Source organism: Hemiscyllium ocellatum, chromosome 20 (assembly GCF_020745735.1).
Source record: "Hemiscyllium ocellatum isolate sHemOce1 chromosome 20, sHemOce1.pat.X.cur, whole genome shotgun sequence".
Taxonomy (NCBI): domain Eukaryota; kingdom Metazoa; phylum Chordata; class Chondrichthyes; order Orectolobiformes; family Hemiscylliidae; genus Hemiscyllium; species Hemiscyllium ocellatum.
Genome location: NC_083420.1, coordinates 16,714,245 through 16,737,244, shown reverse-complemented (window position 1 = coordinate 16,737,244; position 23,000 = coordinate 16,714,245). Strand labels below are relative to the sequence as shown.

The 23,000-nt window shown below is 37.9% G+C and overlaps 1 protein-coding gene across 1 annotated transcript in view; it reads right to left on the bottom strand.

The window, feature by feature from the left end:
* The window catches only part of cacna1ha (calcium channel, voltage-dependent, T type, alpha 1H subunit a), a 295,360-nt gene extending 273,117 nt beyond the window's left edge, over window positions 1–22,243 (bottom strand). The window contains exons 1-4 of the mRNA XM_060840534.1: window positions 22,137–22,243; window positions 21,730–21,863; window positions 18,975–19,072; window positions 8,758–8,917 (exon numbers count right to left, since the gene is read on the bottom strand). Of these exons, the coding sequence (XP_060696517.1) occupies window positions 8,758–8,917; window positions 18,975–19,072; window positions 21,730–21,863; window positions 22,137–22,229 (485 nt within the window). The 5' untranslated portion in view covers window positions 22,230–22,243. The remainder of the gene's footprint in view (window positions 1–8,757; window positions 8,918–18,974; window positions 19,073–21,729; window positions 21,864–22,136) is intronic.
* Window positions 22,244–23,000: the final 757 nt, after the last annotated feature.

The window sequence follows — 23,000 nt, the reverse complement described above, 5'->3', positions numbered from 1 at the left end:
TGCAGCTGTACGAAACATTGGTTAGGTCACTTTTGGAATACTACATGCAAAGGTTGAGTGTAGGGAGGTCCAAAATCAAGTTTCAGGGACGCAAGATGGCACCGGCAAACAAGAAATTGGTTTGAAGTGTGTCTACTTCAACACTAGGAGCATCCGGAATAAGGTGGGTGAACTTGCAGCATGGGTGGGTAACTGGGACTTCGATGTCGTGGCCATTTCGGAGACATGGTTAGAGCAGGGACAGGAACGGTTGTTGCAGGTTCCAGGATTTAGATGTTTCAGTAAGAACAGAGAAGATGGTAAAAGAGGGGGAGGTGTGGCATTGTTGGTCAAGGACAGTATTACAGTTGCAGGAAGGATGTTTGGGGACTTGTCAACTGAGGTAGTATGGGCTGAAGTTAGAAACAGGAAAGGAGAGGTCACCCTGTTGGGAGTTTTCTATAGGCCTCCGAATAGTTCCAGAGATTTAGAAGAAAGGATCGCAAAGATGATTCTCGATAGAGCTGAGAGTACTATAGGTGGGTCAGTTTTTGTCCAGTGTGTGCAGGAGGGCTTCCTGACACAGTATGTAGACAGGCCAACAAGGGGCAAAGCCACATTAGATTTGGTACTGGGTAATGAGCCCGGCCAGGTGTTAGACTTGGAAGTAGGTGAGCACTTTGGTGATAGCAATCACAATTCTGTTATGTTTACTTTAGCGATAGAAAGGGATAGTGTATACCACTAGGCAAGAGTTACAGCTGGAGGAAAGGCAATTCCGATGCGAATAGGCAACATTTAGGAAGCATAGGATTGGGAAGGAAATTGCAGGGGATAGGCACATTAGAAATGTGGAGCTTATTCAAGGAAAAACTACTGTATGTCCTAGGTAAGTATTAACCTGTCAGGCAGGGAGGAAGCTGTACAGCGCGGGAGCCATGGTTTACGAAGTGGAAACTCTGGTCAAGAGGAAGAAGAAAGCTTATGTTAGGATGAGATGTGAAGGCTCAGTTAGGGCGCTTGAGGGTTACAAGATAGCCAGGAAAGACCTAGAGAGAGAGATCAGAAGAGCCAGAAGGAGACATGAGAAGTTGTTGGCAGATAGGATCAGGGTAAACCCTAAGGCTTTCTATAGGTATTTAAGGAATAAAAGAATGACAAGAGTAAGATTAGGGCCAATCAAGGAAGTTGGGTGTGAGTCAGAGGAGATAGGGGAAGCACTTAATGAATATTTTTCAAATGTATTCATTCTAGAAAACGACAGTGTTGTCAGGGAGGTTACTGAGATACAGGCTACTAGACTAGGTGTGACTGAGGTTCACAAGGAAGAGGTAGTAGAAATCCTGCAGAGTGTTAAATAGATAAGTCCCCTGGGCAGGATGGGATTTATCCTCGGATCCTCTGGGAAGCCAGGGAGGAGATTGCCGAGCCATTGGCATTGATCTTTAAATCGTCACTGTCTACAGAATAGTGCCAGAAGACTGGAGGATAGCAAATGTGGTTCCCCTGTTCAAGAAGCAGAGTAGAGACAACCCAGGTAATTATAGACCAGTGAGCCTTACTTCAGTTGTTGGTAAAGTGTTGGAAAAGGTTATAAGAGATAGGATTTATAATCATCTAGAAAAGAATAATTTGATTAGGGATAGTCAGCATGATTTTGTGAAGGGTAGGTCATGCCTCAGAAACCTTATTGAGTTCTTTGAGAAGGTGACCAAACAGGTAGATGAGAGTAAACCGGTTGATGTGGTGTATATGGATTTCAGCAAGGTTCCCCACAGTAGGCTATTGTACAAAATGCGGAGGAATGGAATTGTGGGAGATATAGCAGTTTGGATCAGTAATTGGCTTGCTGAATGAAGACAGAGGGTGGTGGTTGATGGGAAATGTTCATCCTGGAGTCCAGTTACCAGTGGTGTACCGCAAGGGTCGGTGTTGGGTCCACTGCTGTTCGTCATTTTTATAAACGAACTGGATGAGGGCGTGGAAGGGTGGGTTAGTAAATTTGCAGGTGACACTAAGGTCGGTGGAGTTGTGGATAGAGACAAAGGATGTTGTAGGTTACAGAGACACATAGATAAGTTGCAGAGCTGGGCTGAGAGGTGGCAAATGGAGTTTAATGCGGACAAGTGTGAGATGATTCACTTTGGTCGGAGTAGCCGGAATGCAAACTACTGGGCTAATGGTAAGATTCTTGGTAGTGTAGATGTGCAGAGAGATCTCGGTGTCTAGGTACACAGATCCTTGAAAGTTGCCACCCAAGTTGGCAGGGTTGTTAAGAAGGCATGAAGTGTTTTAGCTTTTATTAATAGAGGGATCGAGTTCCGGAACCATGAGGTTATGCTACAGCTGTACAAAACTCTGGTGCGGCCGCACTTGGAGTATTGTGTACAGTTCTGGTCACCGCATTATAAGAAGGATGTGGAAGCTTTGGAAAGGGTGCAGAGGAGATTTACTAGGATATTGCCTGGTACAGAGGGAAGATCTTACGAGGAAAGGCTGAGGGACTTGAGGCTGTTTTCGTTAGAGAGAAGAAGGTTGAAAGGTGATTAATAGAGACATATAAAGATAATCAGAGGGTTAGATAGGGTGGACAGGGAGAGCCTTTTTCCAAGAACAGTGACGGCGAGCACGAGGGGGCATAGCTTTAAATTGAGGGGTGATAGATATAGGACAGATGTCAGAGGTAGTTTCTTTATTCAGAGAGTAGTAAGGGTATGGAATGCTTTGCCGGCAACGGTAGTAGATTCGCTAACTCGAAGTACATTTAAGTCGTCATTGGACAAGCATATGGACGTACACGGAATAGTGTAGGTTTGGTGAGCTTCAGATTGGTATGACAGGTCGGTGCAACATCGAGGGCCATTTGTAATGTTCTATGTTCTATGATACATTGCCAAATAAATCCTAATTCTTTCAACCCAACACTTGCTCTGTCATTCCGTAATGTGGACTCTCTCACGTTTGCTACTTACCTACTTGACAGTCGAGCTCATGGCTTCCCTGTCCATTTATCACACTCGTCGCTTCCCTGCATGATTCTCATGCTCATCACCTCTCCCTTGACTAACTGGCTTCCTCCTTTCTCTTCTGAAATCTTGCTACGAGTAACAGCTCAAGAGAGGAATGGGAGAGGAAAAGTGAGGAAGTATAGGAAAGGAGTTGCAAGGAGAAGTAAATCTAGGGGGAACGATAGGTGCCATTTCAATCTAACACCATTTAGGTCATGCACACTCCAAAATTATCACTCAATAAGTTGATCCCAACCTTTTGCCCCAACATTTAGTCTCAAATACTCAAATTTTACTTGGGTCGATAGGGTAACTTAAAGCTTAAAACTAAAATACGAACTGTGATACTGAGACTCTCACGTAGACAAAATGTTTTCAAATATGGAACCATCACTATTTCGTACTGACAGTCAGAGTTTTGGTGTTGATATATCATTATCTGCTGATAAATTTTAATGCAGCTATTCACCTTAATAGCCCCATCACTTTCAATTTTGCACTGTTGCTTGATTCAAACATGCTGCCTAGTGAAGTTCCCGAGTTTCTGTCATGAATCTTCATGTGATAGACAGGGCAGTTCTCAACCCACAGATCTTTGGAGACGTGGGGCAGGATAACCCAGGAGGAAGTGGAATCCAAAAGTTCAGGACTTGTTCCTTTCTTCCTTTGTCACCACGCTGTCTCATTATTAAGGTATTTGGCCTCAAAATGTGATGGACAAGTTTTTGCCATTTTCAATGACTGGTAACAAGCTCCTCTCAGTCATTAATGTTATAGCCACTAGACTTTTATGGGAGCTTCAGAATGTTTCTAAAGCATTTTCTTTGCCTTTGATTGAAATATTGTTCATTTGAGAATTGAGAAAACAAAATCTGGCTTGGGAATTAGTTTTCAGCCATTTGACCAGTGTCCAGTCCATTGAAATTGAACTGAAATGAAACTGAATGGAGTTTTGCCTGAATATGTGTGGAACTGGCTTCAAAAATGACAGGAGCATTTGTTCAGTGCTCCTCCCATTAAATCTGGAGGATGCAGTGGAGACAGTGCTGATACAACTTTTCAGGCACTCTTATGTGTCACATATACACAGTCCCAGTCTTGCTGCAGTACAAGAATTTGATATTAAACACTGTTGTTCCCATATGCCTTTGTACTGGGTGAATGCTCATCATCGAATGAATAAGGCAATGATCTTTTCAGCAGGCACCTGTGCCCTGCATTTATTGAGTGACACAAACAGCACTTAAATCTCTGAACTAAGGAAATGCCAAAGGTTTCATCCAGGATGCCTGTGTACTTGTCCTTCTGGCCTTTAGTATATTTGTTATCTTGAGGCCACACAGAGTATATTTTCTTTCAGCGAAAGGATACAGATGGCGTTGGTTTTTCCAACCAACTTTTCCCCAATAATTCCTCTCCAGACTTCAGAATCACAGACAACCCGATCATTGAAATTTCCATGTATAATAACCATTTCTTCTTTCAGGATGACAGTGAGGACTTTAAGTCAGAACAGAATTTTTCCTTAACATCTTCATCAGAGTAAAAAAATCTGGGGATAAATGCATATTGATAATGGCTGAACTGTAGATGAAGTCTCATGAGATTTTTGTTATACAATTTGGGAGTTATGACACCCAAGATTCTACTCCAGATGGCAAAGCCAACTCTGCAAACACAAGGGTTGTTACCAGACTTTCCTATTCAGTAGAAAGTATGATTGAACTATTTTTCAAAATAATTTTGACCTAATCAAACAAGTGAGAAATTAAGTCATATTCTCGTTGATTATGGCTAGTTACAAAACATTTTCTGTAAGGAAGAATAGCCATACGGTCCAGGTTAGAAGTAAAGTGAATAGTTTATGATTTACTGGCTGTTTTTATGGCCCAAGCTAATGTAAAAGCTAACAAATGTGAAAGTACTTTGAGATATAAAGCTTTTACTTAAGGACACAGTTGCATTTAAGTTGCTATAATATTGTAACTTAAAGTATTTAATGGATCTACATTTATTAGATTGTATGGTTATTTTGTGTTTTATATTTATTTAATCTCGCAATGGCACTTTGTGAACTCAGTGTTAACACACTTCAGTACTTTAATAAGGTGTGATTTTTGTTAATTAACTTTATTCTTTTTGGAGAAGAAAAAAAGCCCAGATGGCAACCAATGTGGATTGCATCTTAAGCTCAGTTTCTGATTATGATTAACTTTAAGTCTTATAATCAAAGATGAAGTGAATGACAGAGAAACAACTGAAGCAACATAAAGCAACAGTTTGTTCCTCCCTAATGTGGCAGTGTCAGGACTAGGCCATGCCCAGAAATCAAGTATGTTCAATGCACCAGAACTTTAAGAGAAAGACCTCACATTAATTTGTATCAGTCACGTGCCTAATGGAAGATTAGTTTTCCATTGGACTCCAGTTACAGGAATTACAGCATTTCAACGAGACAAAGTGTAACAAAAAGCAATATAAATAAAAATCGATGCAAAGGCATTAAATGCCACTATAGGGAAAACCAGTGGTTGAGGGTACCAGACCACAAGGTTGCCAGGCTAGAGAGTATTGTATTAGGGAGCTACAACCTCAATATGATCATTGAAGAATTTTAGAGCAAGTGGTTTGTTTGAGAAAATATATAAGCTTATATTTTGCAGTCAGCAGAGAAGAAAGGTTGCTCACTGCTAATTTCAAAGAAATCTGCTCAAAAGATCAAATGACCAGTGTGGGTTTCAATTTATCCTTTTCTGGTAGCAGTTAAAATATGGCATCAACTCAGGAGGATCTCTTGGTAGCAGGTAAACCAACAATTAGGCTAAATATTTGTACACAGAAAGCCTGAAAGGTGAAAACATTCAATGTTCTTTGCTTCTAATTTAAATTTTCCAAAATAAAATAAGTGGTAATAATTTAATAAAGATAGAAGCTAGAATAAAGATAAACAAACTTTAAAAGTAAGTATCTTAAAAATGTGGACATGTTTAACCACTATAAAGAAATTTGTCATTCAAGAATATAAACTTTCAGGGCCAGGAAGCTGCTGAAAAATAATTGTGCAATCATTATACAGCTAAAATCTGGAGTCATTCAACAAACATCCCATATTTTCCCCCAAGGGTTTTTACAGTGAAACTAATAGTGCAACAGTGTAAACTCAAATGAATTGACAAGATGTGCCACTTACAACATTCAGCTGTCTCGACTCTCAATGATGTCTCATCTTGAGAAGTATAGAATCACTGACAACAAATTTTGGGATTTCTAGCTATGACACACATGCAGTAACACCAAACATGGCTGTCAATTTAAGTAAGGAAAGAGAATGTTGACAGTTACACCATCATTACCACTATAAAATCCAGACCACTATTCAATGGCTTGTGTCCTGCTTCAATAACCTGAATAGCCCTAGTGAAGCAGATTAGATGCTGTCATCTCATTGCAGATGACATTTTATGTAGGCTGTACATGTTTCAATGTCTCCAAAGCTTACAGCAACATTTGTAGGCATTTCAGCTCAGGGTTGAAAATGTATGAAATTTATGTTTTTTAGTGTTGTGATGGAATCTATGGGAAGACAAAACTTCTATTTGTTTCAGACAGACTCTCATTGAAAAGGAAAAACAAATAGAGGAAAAAAGAAAAGAAATGAACTCTCCTAACTGCTGAGGTGCTGGATTTTATGCACTGCCTCTCTACCCCTGAAACATCACTGACAAAATATTCTACATGATGGTGCCATATTATCAGTACCTCATTGCGCCAGCTGGTCAAATTATAGAAGGCAAGCTGGACAAAAAATTTTCAGCCCATTTGCCATTTTGAACTTACTAGTTGACAAGCTATTAAATGTATTAACAACTCCATCCTCTGCAATTTTCTTTATCGCCTGCTGCATTTTTTGAGCATTGAATGAAAGTAAGTTTGGAAGTATCTTATCCCAGCTATAATAACAACGCGGCATTTTATCCAAATAATCAACAAAAGACCTTTCGTTGCATTCTATACCTGACTACTTGCTGAATGGAAACATTTTACTTGCTTAATCCTTGCTTTTTTGCAAGAAAAGACGACTCTGGGACCATGATTGAAGGTACAAACAGCTTTGGCAATACTAATAAAGCTAGATTGAGAGTAGGCTTATACAATTCAAGTTTTGACAGACATTTGCAGCAGTACCCCTCTGCCAAATGGTGTCTTTGCCTTCAGTAATGATTGGGAGCAAAGCATCCCTTTGCTTTTCACCTGATGTCTCATAATTGGCCATTCAATGCTTGATTGTACAGCATGGATGGGACACTCGGCTTCTGTTCCTGATCCACCTTATCATGTAAACTTCAGTCCAAGGTGATACCGAGATTGAAATTAAAAACTTCTCAGAATCACAGGAATGTCACGCACAAAAGGAGACCATTTGGCCCATCATGCCTGCACTGGCTTGTTAAATGAGCATCTTTACCGAGAGCCAATCTCCTGCTTTTTCATCATACTTTTGCACATTTTATCCAAATAATCAACAAAAGACCTTTTGTTGCATTCTATACCTGACTACGTGCTGAATGGAAACATTTTACTTGCTTAATCCTTGCTTCTTTTGCAGATCACTTTAAATCTATGCCCTCTTGTTCTTGGTCTTATAATGAGCAAGAACAGTTCTCCATATCTACTCTATCCAGTTCATTCAGATCCATTTCCTTCCTATAATGCGGTGCTCAGAATGGCACAACATATTCCAGCTGAGGTCTAACAAGTGTCTTGTACAAGTTCAACATCACCTCCTTATTCTTGTACTCGATATGTCTATTGATAAAGCTGAAGCTACTATGTACTTTACATACTGCCTCTCTCTACTCCTCCTGTCACTTCAATAATTTGAGAACATATACACTCAGGTCCCTATGCTTCTGTATCCTTTTGTTCGAAACAAGACAAATGAGATAGAGTCACCTGAGCTCAGCAGAAGTTGATAAAAGTCTACTAGTTCATTCCAGGCAACTGAGGATGACAATGGCTGGATCCAGTAGCTGAGAAAAAGTAAATATTTGCTGCAGTGATTTCTTCTTATTTGAAGGTAACATATACCAATCAGGACAAGTTGAGAAGGTTCCAGTGTGTGCCATTTTTGACAAAGATTGTGCCCTAATGTCAGCGTACTATTGTCAGCTGTAGATCAGGAGCTGAAATTCCTTGTGAGGAAGACAGAGTTCTGAAAGACTTTGCAAGTGAGAATGATTACATATAGGCTGAGTGAGCTACCAAGCTGATTCATAAGATTTGCTTTAGTTGCATTGGCCATGTAAAGTTATTAGTTTCAACTGAGAAGATAATGTTCACATTAACATTGCTGTCAAGTTCAAGTTCATCATGGGCTTACATGGAGGGTAAAGATTTCTATTCAATTCAAATCTTCACATAACCCAGAAATCTTACATTTCAGAAATGCAAATCACCTGTGTGTCAAGTACATTTTCCCACTGTGAATTATACTTACAAATAACAACTGATTTTTGGCTAACGTTAAGAAACTACAGAACCACAACAGGTGAAGCTCTCACTTACTTTAAAGGAAAGATCTTAGATTTTCTGATCTAGAAATCTGACATGCAGATTTTTAGTGAGTGTAGTGAAGAACAATTTTATGAATACTGTATTTGACTGGTCTAATACTATTCAGTCTACATAAGAAATTCAAATCTTTCAGGAAAAATCTACATCACAGAAAAAAACCTTCATGTGGCTAAATGATTGTAAATGGTGTACTTACATTGCAAAGCTGTCTTCGAAAAAACACCTGTTCCTTAGCAGCCCAGCCCACAGCTGCACGCCAACAATTCCAAATATAAAGAAGACAAAAAAACAAAGGAGAAGGACATTGCCTAACATAGGCAGAGTATCTAGTAGTAAAGTCACTAGTATTCTCATACCTGAAAAATACAGAAATGCAAATACACAATTAGAGTAAATTTTCTTTCAATTCAAAATAACTAAATGACTCATTCAACAGCCGTTTCCTTCTGGTTCAGTAGAAAATGTCGAATTAAACCTTGTTGTTCAAAAATATAATGGCGGCACGGTGGCACAGTGGTTAGCACTGCTGCCTCACAGCACCAGGGACCTGGGTTCAATTCCCGACTCAAGCGACTGACTGTGTGGAGTTTGCACGTTCTCCCCGTGTCTGCGTGGGTTTCCTCTGGGTGCTCCGGCTTCCTCCCACAGTCCAAAGATGTGCGGGTCAGGTGAATTGGCCATGCTAAATTGCTCGTAGTGTTAGGTAAGGGGTATATGTAGGGGTATGGGTGGGTTGCGCTTCGGCGGGTCGGTGTGGACTTGTTGGTCCGAAGGGCCTGTTTCCACACTGTAAGTAATCTAATCTAAATCTAATCTAATCTAAATCAGATATGTGTTTGTATAAAATCCAGTCTACTACAATATGATTGCATTTTAAAGGAACAATGATGCATTATAATAACAAGTTAAATGACAATCAATCCTTTGTCTTCTACAGAAATGAAAAATCAATATCAGATATGATCATTAACTGATGGCATAATAATCAACACAGTAATCCTCTTCCTATAATACATTTGTGTTGCCCTGCAGAACTTGGTGAAATTTAAGAACATTTTTCAAAGTATACAAACTCAGTCCACAAGGATATTTGCAGCTCAGCTGACAATAGATAGCACAGATAGATCACAACCCCACACTGGTTAAGATGTGGCAAAGACAATTCTCCTCCATAAAACAAAACAGCATTTAAAACCTGGATCTTAACTCATACAAGTTCCATTCATCCATACGCGCTCACATACACCCGCTCCTGGTTAAGCAACAATTTGATTTTAAAGTTTCCACGTTTGCTTTCACATCCCTCCATAGTTTCACTCCTGTCTAACTATGAGCTCTCCAACAAAATGATAATAAGCCTCTTAAAACATTCAGGATTTCAGTTGTTCTACTATTAGCTTCTAAGCTTTCAGCTATGAAGGTGCTAAGCTCTGGACTTCCCTCCATCAATACCTGTACCTCTGTTTCCTGAAGATGTTCTTAAAATTTACATTTTTGCCAAACGTTTGGCCATTTGTCTAGATTATGTGGCTTGGAGGCAAATGTTTTCAAGAACTTTCTATGAAGGGTCTTTGGATTTGTTAATTACATTAAACATAAGTTGTCTTCGTTTTTATGTAACAAGATTTTTTAGGTGTTGGCAGGCGAAGTCAAACCACCTGTGATGTCATTGCAGCTGAAATTGTTTACTAAATTACCTGGGGTACTTAGCTTGAGGTTGCAGACTCGATGAGCTGCATGGCCTCTTTCTGCACTGTACAGATTGTATGATTCTAGTAGTTTGGGGTGAAGGATGAACAACAAATAAGTTACCTAAGAAACAGTTAACTTAGGTAACATCTTAGGGTTTATTGCACCTCAGTAACTGTATATTAAGTTAACATTTCCATAATCACAACCCTATTCAAATAACAAAAGTTAAATTTCACTAGGGCGATTTAATAGTCAGAAAAAAAATTATTACAACAAATAAATAGGTTGGAATTAAATCCTGAATTGAAAGGAATGTCATGACCACTTTATACTTTCAAATAAATCAAGAATGTGAAAGCAAACATGCCTTTGACCATTCTGATCTACAGCTTGAAAAAAATCAAACAATAAGAGGTGCTGTCTTTTTAAAGTCAAAATAAAGCAGAGACAAACAATGTTCTAATGCTCTCTATTTATAAATGATTTATTTCAATAATGTGCTGGAATATCTGAAAGCCCATGGACAGAAATGCTAACAGTATTACTTTTATTTGCTTTTAAATGATTAATTCCAACCATCTAGACTGTCTTCAATCTGACCTGATGTTTATATGAGAAAAAAGTTGGCACACTTGATCTTATTCAGTAAAAATTCAAAACGAAAGACAAGGAAAAAAGGGCCTTAAGTTCATGCTATGAAGTTCTGAGTAAGAATACAAAAGCCACCTTTCCATTTATGAAAAAATAAATCATCCTTCCAGACTATTACATAGATATCCTCAACACATTTTTGAAGAGAAATCTGATACGATAATGTAATGTAATCTATTCATTTAAAATGAGCTGACAACTTATGGAGACAGATCGATAGCATTATGCAGTGAAGATTCTTGAAAAGAAAGAAAATCTTTGAATGCTGCAATGAAAATAGAACTAAACATTGTCTTCATGGTCGGTACATAATTATGCCTTTCAAAGACATACTCATGACATTATAACTATAACATATTAAGTGACCTGCGGTCTCAAAAGGTTTTAAACTCCATCTTACATCAGAGTAACTTGAAGCATGACATTTTAGAATAATAGAATCCCTCTGCAGAAAAACGCCATTCAGCCCAATGAAGCTCCACTGACCCTCCAATATCCATACCCACCCTATCTCCATAATCTTATATGTAGCACAGCTAATCTACCCAGCCTACATATCTCTGGCTCCTACAGGACAGTTTAGCGTGGCAAATGCACCTGACGTGTACATCTTTGGACTGTGCAAGGAAACTGAGGCACATAGTGGAAACTGACACAGACATAGGGAGAATGTGTAAACTCTACAGAGGAAGCAAGCGTGTCTATTGTAATTTAGTAGGTTAATATTCACCCAGACACTTGAACAAGAGGGATGCAATGTTTGTACAAAATAGTTGCTGGAAAAGCACAGCAGTCAGACAACACCTGAGGAGCAGGAGCATCGACGTTTCAAGTATGAGTCCTTCATCTCTTCGACTCTGATCTTCAGCACTTGCAGTCCTCACTTTCTCCAAAATAGTTAGTTGTCAAACATGCAGTACCACAACATTCGTGCCCAATTTGTCATGGTGTGGAAGATAACACAAGCATTGCTGCATCAGATTAAACATTCTGTCGGAGGCAATCTCACACTATGAATGTTTTTATAGCCATTTGTAAAAGGCTTCAATATTTTAGTAGTAGATATTTGGAAAACTAAATGAACACAAACTGGACAACACCTTTAGACAACAGAGAATTTGAACAGAGAGAGAGCTTTTCATCCAGAGGAAGCATCATCAGTTTCTGGACAGATCTGTAGATAGGCAATTATTGCGCTAGAAAACAGAGTTCATTTCTTTTTCATCAGAAGGTAAATTCTTCCAAAACAAACTAACTTTCTAAGATTGCCTTAACTAAAAATTTAAAGAAGTAAGAAGAATACCTGAATTGCACTTGAGATGGAAGACAAAGGCCATTGAATACAGTACAGAAAGCTGAAATGCCTCAATGTTCTGTTACTGAAAGTTGATATTAGGTCACAGCCTCTCACATTAGCAGCTATAAAGTCTTTGCTTGTAAGGAAGGAGTCATACAGTCATAAAGCATGAAACAGACACTTTGGCCCAACACATCCATGCTGACCAGGTTTCCTAAACTGAATTAATCACACTTGCCTGCATTTGACCCACATCCCCTTAAACCTTTCCTAACCATATAACTGTTCAAATGTCTTTTAAATATTGTAACTGTTCTTGCCTGTACAACTTCCTCTGGAAACACATTCCATATATGCTCCACTCTGTATCAAAATGTTGTCCCTCAAATTCCTTTCAGATTTTTTTCCCTCTCACCTTAAATAAATGCCCTCTAGTTTTGGACTCCCCTACCCTGGGGAAAAGACTTTGGCTATTCATCTTATCTATGCCACTTATGATTTTACAAACATCTATAAGGTCACCTCTTAGCCTCCTTCACTCTAGGGCAAAATGTTTTAGCATCTCCTTAATAGTCAAATCTTCCCATCTCAATAATCTGCCTGTAAATATTTTTTGTATTCTTTCCAGTTTAATAACATCCTTCCTATAGCAGGGCAACCAGAATTGCACACAGTACTGCAAAAGTAGCTTTACCAATGTCTTATACAAATGCAACATGATGTCCCAACTCCTGTACTCAATTCTCTGAACAATGAAGACAAGCACGTCTTCTTCACCACCCTGTCTACTGTGACGCCACTTTCAATGAATTATGTATCTGCACTCCAAGTCTCTTTGTTCCAACACACTCCCCAATGCACCTACTATGCAAGTCCTGCCCTAGCTTTTTGTAACAAAATACAACACCTTGCATTTATCTACATTAAAATCCAACTGCCATTCCTTGGCCCACTGGTCCAGATGTGAAAAGTTCTCAAAGACCTGCTCAAGGTAAGAATCTTAATCAGAATTGATCATATCCATCCCACAATCATGACTCCTGATAAAGTCTGTGTGTTTAAATAACAGTATGAATAATTGTTTTGGCACAGCTTTCATTGTAGCAATGTTGTACTAAAGACCCAGTTGTAGTTGACTTGTGGGTGTTAATTTTGGGATGGGTAATGTCAAGAGTCACCCCCAAAGAAGTGGAGATGTTAACACATACTTTTTACAAAAGGGAGTGAACTCAAACCTTCTGTCCTCATAAAACATTAATCCATCTCTTGCCCTCCAACAAATGTTTGATCCTTTCAGTTGAAATTAGCACAAGATGGTACATTTAAGAAATCCTGAGTGGTAACCTTTTCAAGCAGAGGGTGGTAAGTGTGTGGAAAAAAGCTACCACAGAAAATGATGGAGGTGGGTACAATTACAACATTTAAAACATCTAGATGGGTAGGGTTTATGAAGGGTTTAGAAGGATATGGGCCAAGTGCTGGCAAATAAAACTAAGTAAAATTTGGTTGTCTGATTGGTGTGGATGAATTGGATAGAAGGGACTGTTTTGGTGCTGCATGACTCTATAACAACATGAAACTGAAAAGTAGAAACAGGCGTTAAAAAGACTCAACCAAACCAACCACAAATACACAAATAAACTAATTTTGGAAGCTTTAAAAAAAAATTCTCTAGCTTATTTTATTATTCTAATTTGTTCTAACACTGTGGCTTTCTAATGTTTTACTGGAGTGCTATCAAATTAGAATAATTAGGATAATGGCATTGTAGAAATTATTTTCCAAAAACTTTGATCAGGGTTCTGCTAAGCTTCAGGATATAATAAAATCAAAGAACACAGGATACAGTTAAAATTAGCATTTGGATCCTTAAGAAAAAGGGACAAAATGCTTAAATACCAAGGGACACTTTCCTCTGCTCCAAGCCATAAAGAAGACTACAAAAACTAACTTACAATTTGTTTTACATCACTTTGGTATTCAATACAATAGTACAGCTCCAAAGTGTGAAGGCTGTCTCTTTTTACGTAAGGGCCTCAAATAGCCACAGGAGGGGTCTTTCAAGCTTGTGCCTTCCCACCCAGAGCTAATTCCAGTGGAGGTGGGAATATGGTGGTGTTCGAGTACGCTACAACCATGCCTAAAGAAATTTCCTTTTCATTTCTAGATCTGTCACCTCCAGAAGTGGACAATTCCTCACTGAGTCTTTGTTTCAGCATCTTTTTAAATTTATTTATATCTGTCCAAGTCAGTCGGTCAGTGAAGGTCATACAAAACCATACAGTGTCAGCATTGCTGTCTGATGAGACTAGTTGGTTATAGAAGCGTAATATAATACAAAAACAAATGCCTGCACGACCAAAATTTCAAATGTTTAATTTCTTTCTTTGCCTTCCAGAGCAGGGTGGTGAAAGGGAATTTGTAGCATCTTTCTTTGTGGGCGAACAGAAACCAGTGTTCCCTCTTGACCCACACGAAAGGCATTTTTTGTTGTATGAAACTTAACATTTGGGAATGTTGTGACATTGATTCCCTTCTTTGCGAGCTTCATATGGCTGAGTAAACTCACTGCAGGTTTGATTTGAAAATGCAAAAAGAATAATACGGCCTGCTGGTGCAGTTGTCTTTTGTTGTATGCTCATTTTATGCAAATAAGATTTGGGAAAAGTCAATTACTGGCTTTCCAAAGTAGGTGAAATGACCTGAAAAGCTTTAACCCTCACCTAATTATGGTGAATTTTTTTCTTTTCCCAATGACTGTTAAAATGCCGAGAGCACTCTCACTCTGCAGGCTGTTTAAAAGAACTCAATTCATGAGATTCAAACCTTTATTGTAATTCAATGCAATGCCAAAATAAAGCACATTCAAAAGACATTGAAATTGCATGGATCTTGATGGAGAAAAATAAGAAAAAGGAAATCATAAAATATCAGAAATATGATTTGGGGGTACACTGTCCCTCAAATTTTTGACCGAAAACTTATAAATCGCTCATCACAGGAATTTCCATAAATTGTTCTCTATCATGGAGCACAAGAGCAGTGGAGCTATGAAAATGAGACACTGCAGGTAAGGGCACATATCTTGAAGTATGGTGTCACAGGTCAAGAAAAATATGTTGCATTAAACTATGCTTTAACTCCTGACATCAAACATACAAGTTTCACAGGCATCCATTCCATCTGCCAGAGCTTGCATAATATTTCTCACTATTGGCATCACTACGGTGTGTCTATTGTGGCAAAACATACTTGGACGTGTGCTGTTTTGTTCATTGCTTACCTAAGCCCTCGCTGTTGGCATGTAACGTGATTGCACCTGCATGCACTGTGGGAGCACACTTTGTTGTGGTCACCAATTTCTGTCTTGTATGCACATTATCTACCTATATCTCAATTTTCTAGATAATTATTAATTGAAATTTGCTATATGTGACAATCACTCACGTCTTTGAGTAGAAATTAACAAGAAATTCCTGGTATGAACTCCAGTCTAATTGGAAAAAATATATATTTGTGGCATTGCATATTTCTTTTATTCATTCTCTCAATTTGGGTTTAGTGTTTAAGAACTGGTTTACATTAAGTTAAACACTAACAGTGGTCATATGTGGTAATGAAATCAAACAGGTTATGCATAACTCTTCACAAAGTATGATGACCTTTTAAATTTTAGAATTTTTAAATTACCTTGAAGAATTGATTCCCTGATAATGTGCAAGGAAACTGGATTATAATCCCTACAACTGATTACTATAGAAAAGCTTCGTAGTAAATTGCTTTGGCATCAGTGGATTCAATTGCTTTGAAGCTAATGAAAGGGATTTGTGGAACCCTGGAGTCTAAATCACTAACCACTCTTAATAGATCAAACAACATCTGATCTCAATAATTCATAAAATAACATAAAATGCCTATATATTTTCAATCAATAGGCCAAATTCTAATTAGAGCTCTATAACATTAAATTCTGATGTCAAATTTAGCTGTTTAATTGGTCAGTAAGAAACTGTATCAATTATATTGTTTGTTAATTTACTGAAGTATGTTCAAATGGAAAATACTCACTGCAAGATTCAAATCAAAAATATTAATATTTTTCATAAACTGTCAGTAGATGACGTACATTTGCAAATGGGCATTTTGGCCTAGCTCTGGCTAACAGGTTGATGTGTTTGTTGGACCCAATATACCGGCCACTGCAGCGGACAGCTGGAACTGACAACCGGAAGTGGCAGAGACAAACCACTATAAATGCCGGAGGAAACATCACAGAAGCACTTCACAGCAGGCTCCCAAGCACTGAGGATGTCACCTAGACAGGGGATGAAATGTCTGCAACATAAATTCCCAGCTTGATGAACAGAACCACAACAACAAGCACCTGAGCTCCAAATCTTCTCACAAACTTTTACACTAAAATGTTACGCAGCTGTTTCAATTTTATTGAAAAAATGTGGTGCTGGTAAAGCACAGCCAGTCAGGCAGCATCCAAGGAGCATGAGAATCAACCTTTCGAGCATAAGTTCCTCATCAGGAATGATGGAAAGCTTTAGCTCAAAACATTGACTCTCCTGCTCCTCAGATGCTGCTTGACCGGATGTGCTTTTCCAGCACTACACTTCTTGACTCTGATCTCCAGCATCTGCAGTCCTCAATTTCTCCTGTTTCAATTTTATACACTTTTCAAAAACATGCAGTTAAGAAAGTCTACTCTGCCAAAATTCCTAATGTTTAGTTCATTTCGTTGCCCTCCATTACATTGTATTTAAGTGCAATTTGCCCATGTATGCTGCTACTTAATTGTACACATTAATGCAACTGTAGAAGTGATTTTAATTATCATAATAAATGTTCAAAGGGATAACATAATTACCAGCATATCCAGGAACAAAGGAAGTCATGTACAATTTTCTCTATCTATAGTAACTGCCTTTAGCAAGATCTAGTCAAACAGATAGGAGTGGAAACAATATGAGTCTGCATCTCATTTTCATATCATTCTGAATTGCTTCCCAAAATAAATCAACTTCAAACACAATGATTCTTGGCGTCTGTTTCTTAAGTTACAGCACTGAAAGTTTGAGCAGCGTTGCCTTGAAATAACACTCTAATATTTTGTACAATGTAGAGATAGCATCTGGATTAATGCACTTACATAATTCCAAAGTCCAACACAATGTTATGATAGAGCACAGATTTTCCCTATAGGAAAATGTGATGAGAAATTGAAGAAGGACACCAGAACTATCACACAATGGTTAATAGGACCCCATCAATATGCCAGCATTGCTAGAAATCCATAATCATTAAAACATAACCAGCATTATACACTTTCCTATTTATACTATAAGATTTGTTATTAAACAGTTTTCTATTCCCCGGACCTATTCACTTGGAAGGCCCTGTGATTCAAATATTGAAATTGCATCTAATGTCTTTGATATCAGGATAGTAACTCCATTCTTGAAATAAAACCTTGCTTCTCTATCACATTCCTTATATGCAAGATGATGTCTAAAATCACCTTCCAAATCAGAAGACAGAGAAACTAAAATGTACAGCCAAAATTCTAACTGTAGACTTTGCCTTCTCTACTGGGAACGAAATAAAGCATAGAGTGACCATCACTTATGAGGAAAACGTAGCTTGAATAATCTTTAAACATGTAGACTTTATTCAACTTATTTCTAGAGCTGTGAGGAATACTGTAGTTACAATTAAGGTTATGGGGCTGGATTTAATGCATACCAACAGAATGGGAACAATGATGGCCTTGCCCACTTAATTGTAGGAGTATGTCCATGTGAGTCTCCTGGCAGTGGCAAAAGCACCCTTGATTAAGTCACAGGATGGAGAGGGCTGATATAACATGTCCACTGGCAGCACAATGTCAATTAGATTTATTAATGAGAAATTCCTGAGCACCCTGCAATTATTCCTGAGCACCCTGCAAATAAAAGAGTACTGCAAAGCTGTTCTCATGCCTCAGATGACTCAACTATATAGGGCTGTCATGATGCAATTGTAATGTCACTGCCTTTGAGACAGAAGACTATGATTCAAGTTCCACTGCCATAAGTTCTCTGAACAGACTGATTGGAAAATATCTAGACCTGATCAAAACCAAAAGAACTGGACATGCTAGAAATCAGAAGTACAAACAGAAATTGCTGGAAAATCTCTGCAGGTCTGGCAGCATTTCTCCACAGAAACCTCCAAGGCTCCAAGCTGCCTCATTATCAGCAACTGTGCCCATCAGATGCATGCATTGGGGAGGGTCCCCTTGCCCTAGTCTCTATCATAATTGAAGAAAATAGCTCACCACCACCTTCAAAGGTAATTAGGATGGGTAATAAACAGCAGTCTTGTTATTGATAGCAATATCCCATCAGCAAATAACAAAACTTTGGTAAAGAGGTCTCTTTTGGTGCAGTGGTAGTATTCCCATTTATTCCAAAAGGTCTGTAATAATATCACTTAACAGGTTGATTAGGAAATATCTAACAAAAAACTTCAATGTAGTTAAATTGAGTCAGTCATGGGTCAATTTCATTGCTCCACAAGAAACCTAGCCTGAAATATTACCTTTATTCAATAAACAGAACAATTCCAGTCTTGAAATTTATCACTTAGAATTCAATACTAAATGAACAAAATCTCATCATAATAAAGAGAGAACCACTTACCACCAGCAGTGATAAAGTCAAATTCAAATGTAAAAAGCAGAAATATACACCAATTTTGAAAATAATGAGCAATCGTAAACTTACTAGGAACTCTGTTAATGGCTCTTAATGGCCTGAGAACCCGGACGGTTCGGATTGCTGAGAGACTTGCGTTGTGTCCATCCAGTGAATATTCTAGCATTCTAGAATTAAAAGTACATGCATAATATAAATATAATTCAAATCATGTGATATCGTAAGTTATTCTAAGCCATTTGGAGTAAATCATCACTTCTTTAAAAAAAGTTATTCGAAAGGCATGCTTGTCGCTAATCTACTCAGGGCAGATGCTCATCCATTTATCAAGGGTAATTGTATAGCTGTGAACTCCCTAATTTGCCTAGCTTGCCAAAACTGACAAGCAGTGATCACAACATATGTATTTGGGTATTGGAACAAACAAGTATTTGAGCTAAGTCAATATCATGGAGCTCCCTCCCAAACCACATTATGGGTGTATCCATATCTCATTGATTGCAGTGGTTCTAGAAGGCAGCTCACTCCGCCACCATCTCCTGGGAAATTAGGGATCCGCAATAAATGCTGGCCTCATCAGCCATCACCAATATCACATTAACAATTTTTTTTAAAAGTGCCTTAGTATTTAACTAGTTTGTCTTTATTTAGTATTTGCTGTTGATTTATAAACATTGCACAGCAAAATTTCAAATTATTTTGGTAATTATACCAATTGATGTAAACAAATAAGAGCAAATTGATTCCCTTCTAAACAGATGTCAAATTCACTTTTCATACAGTGAAACCATGCAGATTTGACAACGGGTATGAAATACAGATTATTTTATTGGGCCATTTTATTCTGCACCAAAGCAGAGAAGGAAAAAAATTAATCACTCAAATATGAGAACTAGCATTATCCTGAGAAAAAGAAAAACCATAAAATGAATGCTGAAGCATTTCAGATGTTATTAGTAGTTGGACTTTCAGTACCTTCACTATCTTGCATAGTGTAGATTTAAACTCTCTCAGCAAGATACTACAAAAGTCTTGCATAAAATGAAATTACTGGCTTTTGAAAGACCCTGGATTGTTACTGCAGGACATCCAATATGTAGTACAGGTACTGCCAATGTGCATTAGTGGTGGAGGGAATAAATCTTTAGGTTAATGAGTGAGATATCAATTGACTGTATGCTTAGTCTTTGATGATATCAAGATTTTTGGAAATTCTTGGAACTGAGTTCACCCAAGGAAGTGGAGATTAATCCATTGCAATCCTGACTTGTGCCTTGTAGCCAGGCTTTGGTGAGTCAGGAGGTGAGTTAGTCATTGTAAAATTCAAACCACTGTCCTGCTCTTGTAGTCTATAATATTTATTTGGATAGTCTAATCCAGTTTATAGTCAGTGGCAACCCCAAGTATGCAAGCATTAATTTAGGGGTGAATTCCAAAATTCCAGTTTGAAGTGATGCTAAATTTAGGAATTACTGATGTGGATGTGAATAATGAATAGACTAATGTTTGCACACTAAAATAGCAAGCAGAGGAATGTTGAGCAAAAATTTCTGGTATTATTGTCAACAATAATTTATTGCTTATACTTCCTTTATGAACTTTCCACCAAAAAGTAAAATTCATTATGTCATTAAACTCAAAAAGGCATTCACAAAATGCAAATGAAGGAGTGAACAAAGTGCATCGGAGACATCTGCCAAACTGCTTCTATTCAGGGGAGGCTTTCATGCACTTACTGATGGTTAATGTAAACTCTAACGTACAAGCCTGGATGTTGATTTCTCTAATACCAGTTGTCAGGTTGATTCCTAAGTTACCTCACAGAAAAGAAAATGGTTTGAATTCTCCCAGTCACAGAGATGAAGCCCAAATCTAGAACTCCCACTGCTAAGCATGGTTGTTTCCGTCTTCACTGGGGAAGGAATGCATACTGTGGTTCATGAGGTGGCTGCCAGTATAAAACAGCAGCCTCCTTTTTTTTAATGCCTTATTTGCCTTCTCTCATTTCAGATTTTTAATTAGCCAGATGTGTGAAACATGATGTCTGCATATTGGACCTCATAGTCCATGTTCTAATATTAGTAGATATGCTTAGATAGGTAGGGTACCATTTTAGACAGATAAAATAACCCTTCATTATGGTCTTGGAAGACTTTTTGTGGAGATTAGGTCTCTTTTGGATTTAATAAAAGTACCATGTGAATGCACTCTAATAAATGCAGAACCTCATAGATACTGTCAATGGCAACTGCCATACCATTTTAAATTCTTCCCCTTTAAATATGTCTAGAATGTTAGAAATATCATTGCTTGCAATTTTACACTATTGCTATAGGCCCGAGGACAATCATTAGCAGATTAGAGATCTATGATTGACTTTACAATCTTCCATTATCACAGTGGATTGCCTGCCATTTCACAGTTTGATGGTTACTGTAACCAGGGGGGTTACAGATACCTAGAATTGAAAGTCCCACTTCAAATTCTTTTTATAAGAAATTGCAGAAGTTACAAATGGTGAATGGGTTTTCAATAAATGAGAGTTTTTGTTTGAAATCTACACTTAATAAATTTATTTTATCTCAACATCAGCCTCAATTCTGCTTATGGTGGAAACTGGATGAGTTGCTGCAGTAGTTGTAAGAGCAAAGGGTATTGACTGGGGTTCAAGGCTTGTTATGAGTCAGCAGTAATTTGGCATAGGGCCTAAAAGGGGCAATGGGGAGTTGTTAGCAGGTCTGCTCAAAAGCACCCTTCTGCCAAGTTTCCATGGAAATGGAATTCCATATCATATTTTCATTTTTTAAAAAGATAAGATACTAACCCTGCCATTACAATGAAGAAATCCAGACGATTCCATGTATCTCCCAGGTAACACTTCTGCCCAAATATTCCAAGAGCCACCATCTTTGTGACCATTTCCACAGCAAAGAATGCAAAAATAAAGTCATCAAATGCCTGATGGTTTAAAGAAAGCCAAAAAATTTTTAAATTTAAAAATTCAAAATCCAGACATTTTATTTTCTCACCTTATGCATTAGGATCGTAAATCATTCTAAAAAAAAATTGCAAAATATAGAATTGTAGTCGTTTTTACATTTCAAAACTCTGCTTTGAATTTTATTTTTTCTTAAGAATTTGAACAATATGCAAGTAGCATATAGTAATTTGAGTCAGGACACACTCAATACATTTTGCCGTTTAATTTACAACAAAGATGGGACATCTTACCTTAAGAATAGTACATCTTTCAGACTTACATTCCACATCTTCACATGGTTGAAACATGCCCAGCGTAACACAATTCAAAAGGATGACTAACATGCTGACATGCTCAAACCATGTAATTTACTGAATTAAGGAAAATATATTAGGAAAATATAAGAATAATTCTAAAATATGTTAAGAAATTTACAGAAATCAAATTTGAAGTAGAGAATATGTGGCTCCATCAAAACAGCAACCCAAAAAACTGACATCAGGAAAATACAAACAATTGTAGAAAGGAAATTATCATATACATGATCATAACATAGTTACAGAACAGAAGATGGCTATTTTGGTGATATCTATGATGGATTGCCACTCCTTTTCCCCATATCCCTGCAAATCTTTAATTTTCAGATAGTTAGCCAATTCCCCTGTGAATGCCAAAGTTGATTGTACATCTGTCACATTCTCAAGCAGTGCATTCCAGTTGTTAAATATTTTTTGCATAAGAAGAGATTGTCCTCATGTTGCCATTGTTCTCTCTGCTAATTATCATGCATCTACACCCCTTGGTTCTCAATTCTTTTACCAGTAGGAACAGAGTCTCTCTACTTTCTCTGTCTAGGCCATTCACAATTTTGAATATCTCCATCAAATCTCCTCTTAACCTTCTCTTCTCTATGGAGAGAACTCCCAGCGTTTGCAATGCTTCCATGTTGCACGTAATATGCAGATTTTGAAATTATGCCCAGTACACCAATTTAATTCATTAATCTAATCAAGGAGTGCAAAGAACCCAAATCAAATGCCTGGGTATCTCCAGTATAAACTTCCCTCCAGTCTTAAACAACTGTACCTCTCTAGTCCCTATTTCCTGTCACTCAG